Source organism: Solea senegalensis, unplaced genomic scaffold (genome assembly GCF_019176455.1).
Source record: "Solea senegalensis isolate Sse05_10M unplaced genomic scaffold, IFAPA_SoseM_1 scf7180000015199, whole genome shotgun sequence".
NCBI classification, from domain to species: Eukaryota; Metazoa; Chordata; class Actinopteri; order Pleuronectiformes; family Soleidae; genus Solea; species Solea senegalensis.
This window is the reverse complement of record NW_025321256.1, coordinates 91,875-102,219: the sequence shown is the minus strand read 5'-3', so window position 1 is coordinate 102,219 and position 10,345 is coordinate 91,875. Positions and strand designations below refer to the sequence as shown.

The window sequence follows — 10,345 nt, the reverse complement described above, 5'->3', positions numbered from 1 at the left end:
CATTTTGACATGTTTTCACAGAAAAAGTGTCACTGATCACTTTAATGATGTTTAAAGTGACAGGGTGCATGTCGGTCCACCATCACACTGTCCTGACTCACATGAAGTCGTCAGGACAGTGTGATGGTGGACCGACATGCACCCTGCAAGACTCAACTCGGCCATGATTAACGTGATCATTTAAACGATTTTCTCACTGCAACTGTGTCAAAACTGCTGCTGCACAAACCACTCATTCAGGTCTGTTCACAGGTAAGTGTTTATATGATTACCTACTTTTTTAAAGATGAGAAACAACCAAATTAACAACAAATAACATGACAGGAGAGAATTTGTGCATAATATAGCATTTATGACTTTTACCTGGTATTTCTGTAACATCTAATGCTATTTTGAGTAGGAGAATGACCTGTTTTTAGAGGGAATGAGATGATGAAAGAGGTGAAGAGAGGATGAGACTGAGGAAATGAGAGGATGAGACTAAGGACATGAGAGCATGAGACTGAGGGAATGAGAGGATGAGACTGAGGAAACAAGAGGATGAGACAGAGGGATTGAGAGGAGAAACTGACAAAACTAGTGGATGACTGAGGAATGAGAGGACAAGGGGATGAAGAAAGGAAAGGAGAGGGTGAGTCGAACGAGGAGAAAGACGGTCCATCTTTCTCCGAGTGTAGGAGTTATTTCATTCCAGAAGATGGCAGTCATGTGACATCATGGATGGAAGCTGCCAATAAACATCATGCATCTTTTTCTCACTTAGTCACCGGGTAACAATAATTGACTAATAATCCCAGATTTAAATCTGTATTAAACTGGAAAAGGAACAGTTATGAAAAATAAACAAACATGAATGTAAACAGCAGAAACTTTATTCTGTGTAACTCTGTAACACTGGCAGTGTGGAGCACATTTACAACTGTTTCTGACTGATTTCAGGATTATTATGAACTTAACTTAAAAAATATTTTTCATTCATGTCACAGTGGAAACAGTCTGGCTACAGATGAAGCTACGGGACCTGGTGTAGAAAACAGTGTTCGCGTTCAGGGAGGTAGACGCCATCAAAACAGCAGGAGACATTGTAACCTCAGCGTCACTTCTCCGCTGCCCACTCTGGGTCCAAGGCCTCCTGCTCGTGGAGTTGAAGCTAATCTCAACTCATTGTCACTTCTCGTCTGCCGACTGTCACCGTCTGCTCACTCCTTCTCCTTAAAGCTGAAGTCACACACCAGAGAAAGATGGTCAGATGGATAGCTAAAGGACGGAAGCCTGTTTGGTCCAATCTGTTCCTCAGTGGGCATGTCCAACACAGTGTCCACTCTCAGCAATTCCTGACTGTACCAGATATAGTCCAGAGTGGTACAACATTCCCCTGTGGGTCGAATTTTCCATGTCGTGTACTCTGGTTCAGTCAAACCGTCTTTGCTGAGTTTCTTATAGGCTGAGTCCAAGCTGAGCGGGGACGTGACAAACCGCTGGTACACCTCCTCGTTTGGGATTGCGTTGAAATCGCCACATATGAGCAGAGGAATGTCAGAGCTGGGGTCACCAGTGGGAGCACCAGGATGTTTCTGGACCAGGTTCTGGAGGTGTCGCAGGAGGTCGGAACCCTGAGCGCTACGGAGCCAGTCCCAACCAGCGCGGGCTTTCAGGTGGGTCACGGCCACGCACACACATTTTTCTGTGATCCGACAACGGAGCATCGTCATTACAGCAACCTGTGGCAAGAGAGTGGCATGTTAAAGACACTATATGTAGTATTTCTGCATTAAAATATCTAAAAATGGCAACACTGTTAACCCGTACAACACTTGAGTGAGAGCGTGAAATTCAAATTTAAAGAACTTTATTTGTTCCTGAGGGACAATTTAAGGCACATAGAGCAGTTGTACACATATTATTATTATTATTGTTATTATTATTTTTTTTGCAAGGATACAAAATACAAGAACCAGAACCAGTATTTACATAGGTGCAAGTTCCAATGGGAAGTAGAAGATCATAACCTTAATGCTGCTCCCCGACATCATCAAACTCTGTCTTTCATTAGGCAGAGGTATATAACCTTGGCAGAGGTTATATACTGTACCTGATTGGTTGGAATCCTCATGGCACACAGCCGTATGCTGATGCTGTCCACAAGCTCGAACCGTGACTGATCAAAGAATAGCGCACAGCCGTCCGGGCCGTTGTTGCCCTCCACGTCCAAACACGGCGACCAGGGTTTGGGGCAGAAGTTGCTGCTGTAACCCAGGCCGGCCAGAACCGGCTGAAGGGTGTCATAATAGTGGTCGACCTCCTGCAGACACAGGATATGAGGTCGGTAGGTGAGGATCTCCTCTATGATGAGATACTTCCTGTGCGACCAGCTGAGTGCCTCCAGTGGACACTGGACAAAACTGTCAAGTCCCTCACCCAGAGCTGCAGGACAGGGGAAAAAGACACATGTGATTTCAGTGTGCAGTTTCACTTCCATACCATAAGGGGGAACAGTTCACATGTACCATCTTTTGTGAACACAAACACATCCACATCCGCTATGACTGGCCTGTTTTTCTGGCCGTCTCTGTCACATTAAAATGAAAATCTCTCTTTTTTTTAAGCAGCAAGTGCATTCAATGCATATTTGATACCCAGGTCAAAGAAGTAAGTCAAACTGTTTGTCAACTCTGAAAATAACTCTGAATTAGTCGGTGAAGGAGAGGATAAACACAAACACGGTTTGTTTGTTTTTTAGTAGATGTGAGGGAAATGTGGACATGACAAAAATTCCTCTGTAAACACCCAGGTTTCTTTGCATTTGTCATGCGTAAACAGCCCCTAATGCCATTTTATATTATTACATTATATATTAGGTACAGTGTTAAGTAAAATCACATGTATATAATACTGTACCTTGGGCCAGAACGTTCCACTGCATCATCCTAATTGGGCTGCTGGGGGTGCTGTCTTCAACGAAGAGGTTAATGAACTTCCTGTGGAAGCGAGGCGGGCTCTCTCTGAGGGCATCCTTACACTGTTGTAGCAGCTCTGCAGGATCATGGGGACAGACAGTGGACCCCCTCTGCTCATGAAAGACACACAGACAGTCAGGTCACCTCTGCTACAGCCACCTGGTACCTGGTACCTAGAACAAACTCTAGGCCACAGATTCCCTAGTGTGGGCTGTGATGGTACTGTAGGTGGGCTGTGAAAGGGCATTAGATATTAACCCTTAGCGCTCCATCAGCACAGATCTGTGCCACAGAAGCACAGCAATAATTGTGCAATAAAAAAAAAACCCTCTCTTACTGTTTCACTAAACTGAAATTATTATAATTATTAGTAGGGATGCACGATATATCGGCATTAATATTGTTATCGGCCGATATTCGTCATTTTTTAACATATCGGCATCGGTTCAATGCGTAAAACTGCGCCGATTTTAACAACCGATGTTTATACCCGTCTAATTGCTGTTTGTGTATGTGTGTCAGGAAGGGGAGACCATGCGGCATTTGTTTGGGCATATGACAGCGTCAGTGACGCAAGCGCAGCACAAGGTGTGTGTGTGTGTTGCGTGTTGCAATTGAATAAATATCTGGTTGCCATGAATACTGGCAAGTTTGATAAAGTATTTTAACATGTTTTCTTTTATTATGGCAGCTCTTAGTAGAGCTTGTCAGGCATTGTTTCTCATATCTGTTGTGTAGTTTTTTTCAACTTTTTAACCATTTTAATACTGATATTTGGGACTCTGGAGGCCCTACCAGTCGCCAAAGTGTGGAAAAAGAATACTCAGTCATGTTTTCGTGGTTCCGCTTAGTGTAAGTATAGGCGATAAAACGCTCGATGTTGAATTCCCTGCGCTTATGACGGCAGCATGCGCATTTCACCGCGAATGTTACCGCCCCACCAGTAAGTTTACTTCGAGAGCTCCACATTAGCTCCACCTTGTCCCTGCCAGAGTGCAGGCTAGGGAGGAAGAGCGGTATTATGTCAACGCGGAGGGACAAGTGTGCTGTTTGTGGCTGCACAGTGGAGCACAGTGTTTTACAGAGGATTTTATATATGAAGCTAATGTGCCGGATAAAGTCAGCAAACGTGTGTTCGTGTGTTTGCACCACTTCACATCAGACTGTGGCCAGCGGTCGCCGTATTTAGTCAGGGGACGTATTTCACCGACGTACAAACACACACATTGTTAAGAAAATTTATCGGCCATAGCAGCAATATTAATATCGGATATCGGAAATCGGTATCGGCGGAAATAGTCATATCGGTGCATCCCTAATTATTAGTAATTATCAAATGACCCAACCCGACCTCCACCACTTTAGATCTCTAAAAAATTAGACTTTGTGCTTTTGAGAGCATTTGGTTTCTGTGTTTTTTTTCGATTTTAGCACATCTGGATAGGATTATTTTTTTAAATAATTTTTTGATGTAAACTCACCTTGCAAAAGTCTGGATCCAGGTTTGTGTCTGCTGACTGTGAGTCCAGGTGTGATGGAGGCAGAGGGAGAGAAGATCTGCTGCTGCCGCTGAGGGTCACAGCGCTGTACAGTCTAGAGGCTCCTCCACCCATCAGACACACTGGAGAAGAAGAAACATAATTTATATTTAAGTCCCTGTGTATTCAATCAAAATTACAATGGGTTCAGGTAGAGAACATGGAAATTATCGGAAAGCACAGAAATGTTATGGTTTTAAATGCAAAATATAACCTATTTATGTTTGTATCAGCGTCCATAGGTGGTGTAGCGAACTCATTTTCAAATCAAAGAGTGCATGGATGTAACTTCGTATTTTATTTGACTATTTTCAGACATTTAAAATGTGCTTCTTGAACTTAAGTGTGTAATTTCTATGTGTAAATTAAGTTGATCTGTTTTTCACCTCCAGTGAAATGAACACAACAAAAGCTGCACGAGTTAAAAGACAAACCCTCTGGGTGGAGACAAAAAGTTGTTTATCCCATCGATCCCAACGACTGGGTCTTATGACCAGTAGGATTCGGTTCTGAAACTTTTTCGTGGCTGTTTCTTAGTATTTTCAGTCAAAACTCAACCTGTTTGCAGTTGTCTCACTTTTACTAGCACAGTGTTGCTGTTGCCTCAAGTCTTCACCAAAAACAAATAATTTCATGCAAACCAGGAATGCTACTGGGTGATCGCTGACATTTGTTCATCTTTATGTAAGATACAGTTTTAAGTCTCATGTGAAATGAAACATGAGTGTTAGACTCCTACTTCTTCACATAACCGTTTTAACAAACATGCTCTCTTCTTTGATCCGTGTTTAAGAACTGCAAGCTGTGATTTAGGAACTTCAAACTGTGAAATTGTTAGAAGAGGAGGAAAGGGAGTGACTTTGCACCTCTTAGTGTACAGCCTGCATGAAATTAATAGAAGAAGACCAAGTGGTGTTTTTTACTTTTGTTTGGGATATTTTGGTGGAGAGGGATGAGACAGGAGATGAGAGGAACTATGATAAAGAAGCTTGAACTGTGATGGAGAAATTCAGACTGGAGGGCAGCATTACTTTGCAAAAAAATTGGACTTCCTACTGCAGCCAGTGGTGTCACTCCCTGGAGGCTACTAGATATACTCTTATTTCCTTGTTGGCTTCAGGGGGAAACCAGAGTAGGTCTATTTTTGTACAGTGGTCCCTCGTTTATCGCGGGGGTTACATTCTAAAAATAACCGTGAAGTCCGTGAAGTAGTCGGCTTTATTTTTTACAATTATTATATACGTTTTAAGGCTGTAAAACCCCTCACCACACACTTAATGCACTTTTCTCAGACAGACATTACCATTTTCTCATCAATTTAAACACTCTCATAAAAGTATTATAGAATGAAATCAAAACTTGTTTTCAGACTCAAACATTTGTTTGAGAAATAAAATTATAAATGTTTTCCTAGCTATTAGAAATAACAAATTTAATTTTAATGATCAACCTACGAGGACACATAAGAAATTATTAATAGTGACTCGCGTGCATTTCACAGTTCCACTGACGATGACGTGGCCTCTTCGTCCTCGCGCCGCTCGGGTGCGTCTTTTTCAGGGCGCAGAACACAATGCGTGATAGTACGCTGTAAAAACAGCATTGCAAAATTGTACTAAAAAAAAGTTATCGTGAGGGACCACTGTATACGTTCTACAACAGCAACACAGATTATGTCTGGTCAAGCCAACAGTGACGTACTGAATCACCTCATGAACCAAAACAAAATCCACACAGTGAGCTGAAGGTTAACAGCAGAGTTGGGTTACAGTATGCAAGAACCCATTTTCACATTAAATACTGTCATCTGATCCGTCTGTAATCTAAAATTAAATATGCATTACAACCACCTTGAAATGATGTAAATTAGCTCATGTTGTTGGACAACCAGGCAATAATTTCATTTTCATTTCAGCATTACAGGAAGGCAGGTGTCACACTGTGATAATAACAGTAGTCACGGCCTACACACCATTACGTATGAACACACACAAACACACACCACCATCTGCTCCTGGAGTTTATGCCTCCACGGTGGTCAAAGTGTTATTTTGCCACATCAGGTCTGTTCGGCTCAAATACCACAAATAACAGTAATGATACATATTTGACCTTTATGTTACAAGTAAGTAGAGGTGTACAGTTAATAATTTTAGCAAAACACAAAGGTGGCAGGGGCCACACGGTGGTGTAGTGGTTAGCACTCTGGCCCCGTGTGTGCGTGGGTTCTCTCCGGGTTCTCCGGCTTCCTCCCACAGTCCAAAAACATGCAATGTGGGGATTAGGTGAATTGGACACTCTAAATTGACTGTAGGAGTGAGTGTGAGAGTGAATGGTTGTTTGTCTCTAGTTGTGTGTGGCCCTGCGATGGACTGGCGAACTGTCCAGGGTGTACCCCGCCTATCGCCCGATGTAGCTGAGATTGGCACAGCACCCCCCGCGACCCTCTGGTGGAGGATAAAGCGGTTAGATGATGACTGACTGACTGACTGACAAAGGCGGCAGTTTAATTAATTTAATTTGTAAAAAACTCAAACATATTTGAGGGAAAACAAAAATATTGTTCTATGCCAAATAAAAAATACAATTCAAACATTTTTCAGAAAATTCATATCTTCAAGTTCTCAATTATTGTATTAGATCAGTAGTTCTCAAACTTTGTATACACAGGACCACCTGAGAAAATATTGAGCTCTTGAATTAACACCGTTATCATCAACGTTAAAACACAGTGGTGTAATTAGGATGAGCCAAGAAAGCTCTCACCATCCTCCTCTTCCTCACATATACTTCACACACACTGGTATAGTGAAATTAGACAAAGATGGATTATATATATTTAATAATAATTATAATTATTTTTTTTGTTATTTGTTTCATTTTACACACACGCTGGTCAAAGTTCCTCAGTCCCTAGTACATACAGTAGAATTTTCCTCCAAGTACCACCAGAGGAAGCCCGTGTACCACTGTTGGTAAACATTGCACATAGCAGTTTGTGAACCATGGCATTAGAGTACAATTAGTTACATTAGTTTAGATGATTTTGTCATGCAGTTATGCTTCATCTTGTTTTTAAATCTATAGCACAGTATCAAATTGCAACTGCAATATTTGTTTTGTTTGTATTCACAGAGCAAAGACACCAGAAAATATTCACATTTAGGAAGCTGAAAAACAATCAAACTTAGCAGATTATCAAAACAGCTGGTGATTCATTTTCAGCCCTGATTAATAATACATAATACACACAGTCCAGCCAAACATGACCACCTTCAAAATAAAAGGAGGTAAAAGCTGCCTCTTACCCATCGTGTCCATCACTGGCCACAGCTGAGTTTTCCCTGCACTTCAGTAAAATGTCCTTTTAATCCTCTATTTGACGCAACTGTCACCTTACCAGATACTTAATGTTACTGTCTGCTGATGAACAGCTTCCTGACTATAGGCTGTAAAATGTTTTCACTGCAACAGGAGAGAGCGGCATGTGTTGTCACTGTGTAAACACAGAAATTTGACTTGCCACTGCTCACCGCTGAATATAAGAGCTCAGGGTTGAAGAGGGAGAGAGAGAGAGAGAGATAGACAGAGAGGGAGGGAGATTAAGCAGTATTGACGTCATCAGTCCATACTGAGAATTACAGGTCATGTGCAGGAGAGGCAGAGGGGGATTCACTGCACAACAGAACTGCTGCAATATAAACAGAGTCAACATACTGTAGTGACTCATCAGGCCACAGATGCCTTTGATACACAAATAAAGAGCAAAGACAGAACTGTATAATCCTATAAACGGAGCTTGCGTCATTGAACAACTGGACTGCCGTTTGTGTGAGACAGAGTGTACGTGCACTGTATTTCATGGCATGAGTGTGACATGGTGGTGTTGCAGCCTGGGGGCATAAGGAGAGAAAGCAAATGGGTGGAGGAAGAAGCAGAACCAAAACTAAAGGATCTGAGAGAAGAACAGAGTGTTCTGCAGAGGCCACTTCCTCAGTTTGCATGTTGTAACGGCGCCTGGGGTCAGTCTAGTTACAGCGCATTGTTGTTGCTCTTGCCTCAGTGTTGTTGACTGTTATTTTCCACATACCTACCCTGGGCTACACCCTGCAACTGATACGATGTCTCCCGTTTAATTCATGAAGTTATTCTTAATTGACACGTTACTCTTAATCTGGGCTGCAAACTACCTGTAGATGTGCACATAGCAGTGGCTTGTTTCTAGACTGAGTTTTGTTGTTGCCGATATTGTTTATTGTTCTTCCTCTGTTTGGTATTTGTGAACAGAAAGGATGAAACATTATTTGTGTGCAGCATCCTTCATCTGAAAACGGACCTGGGGCTTGTGCACACAAAAACATTTTTAGGAGAACCCACAAAAGTTTTATAATTGTTTTGACTTTTTTTGTGCACATAGAACTGGCATTTTGGGAAATTTAAATCCAAACGCCACACCTGTGTTTTAGTGTATACAACCAATACACAATTTAGAGAAAATATTGATGTCATAGCCTGTTGCAGAGATTTGATTATTGGTTGAACCAACCAAAGATGGAGTTTCTGGAGTCAGAGATGAGTTGTTGAAAAGCTTTATTGGAAGCAGCTCAGATCTGAGGAGAACTGAGACAATGCCCAACATGAACAAGTAGATGTTAACAGTTGGGCATCCTCTGTCAGTCTGCCTGTGAGTCCCAGAGTTAGGATATTTAAAGGGTTTTGGAGGCCTTTCTCTGCTGATACATAGAGCTGACCTTTGGGAGGACTGCATAGTTTAGTTATCTGTCCTCAGTCAGGCCAGACACAGCAAACATATAAAGAGGAGCATTTTGTAGATTTGCCAGTGCTGCACCGAGGCCTTTGTGATTAAAGAGTTGTGGCTGGCAGCATCCTGAGTTGTTGTTGAGGTTTGTGCTTAGGAATGTAATCAGCTAATTTTAGAGAAGGCCAAATAATACGTTTTTCTCTTACAATGCCCACTGGACATAGCATGCACAACGTGCACACACTGTACACTGCCTTTTCACGTTTGGTGCATTTCTGTTGCAATGGTGCATCACCACACTCAGGCCATTCAAGTTGAAAGACGACTTGCTCTACCACTGAGCTACTGTCACCAGTCACAATTTTAAACCGAGCATTTAGGCAAAAAAATAATAAAAAATAATAATTTCTGAACAGAATTGTGTAAATTGAGTGAAATTTTGCGAAAGTTTGCATGTAAGACTTCTTTTATTTTCATTTACATGTTAGAGTGTAGCCTGAAGCACTGAAACAGCTACAGCTTCTGTCCTAGAGGAAATATATCCAGGCCAAAGACTAGTATTAGCATCAGTTCTTGTGAAACATAACCAGACTTTTGAATGTTTCACTTTCTCGACTGACTTTTCTGTGTGAGGACAGAGACACAAACTTATCAAAAGAAAACATTAAAAAAAATGTATTGGGAAAACATTTGCAATGTATCTAAAAGAAAAGCTGTGTGTATGAGTGGGTGAGAGAGTGAAAGTGAGTTGTGTCACTGTATCCTTTAGTGGCATATTGACATTTCCACATTGAAGGGCAGTGGAGTGTCATTACATTGCACTATAAATGTGTGCGTGTTCTGTCTGGACCAAAGAGACATAAGTGTAAACAGAATAACCGCACACACAACACAAAACCAGACGAGTTTGTTTATATTTGTGATAAACTAGTTTAAAAATGAGGTGAAGCCATATAACTACATCCATATATCTAAAATATAGTATTTATAAATTAGTTATGTTATTTGGTTTTATTTTGAAGTTGAAGATTGCACATGTGCAAATTTGCATATCTGTTCCAAATTTATGAAAAAGCAAGACGATTAAA

At 41.4% G+C, this 10,345-nt stretch overlaps 1 protein-coding gene across 1 annotated transcript; it reads right to left on the bottom strand.

Moving 5' to 3' along the window:
* Window positions 1–856: 856 nt before the first annotated feature.
* noctb (nocturnin b) lies at window positions 857–9,278 on the bottom strand. The gene is made up of 5 exons (XM_044017240.1): window positions 7,804–9,278; window positions 4,439–4,578; window positions 2,899–3,067; window positions 2,093–2,424; window positions 857–1,721 (listed from the first exon to the last, which is right to left on the bottom strand). The coding sequence occupies exons 1-5, from the start codon at window positions 7,814–7,816 to the stop codon at window positions 1,200–1,202; spliced, it is 1,176 nt and encodes a 391-aa protein (XP_043873175.1). The 5' UTR covers window positions 7,817–9,278; the 3' UTR covers window positions 857–1,199.
* Window positions 9,279–10,345: the final 1,067 nt, after the last annotated feature.

Coding starts and splice junctions, on each gene's coding strand:
- noctb (XM_044017240.1), bottom strand. Junction 2,425..2,898: donor GTGGAACGTTCTGGCCCAAG/GTACAGTATTAT, acceptor CCTGTCCTGCAG/CTCTGGGTGAGGGACTTGAC. Junction 1,722..2,092: donor TGAGGATTCCAACCAATCAG/GTACAGTATATA, acceptor CTCTTGCCACAG/GTTGCTGTAATGACGATGCT.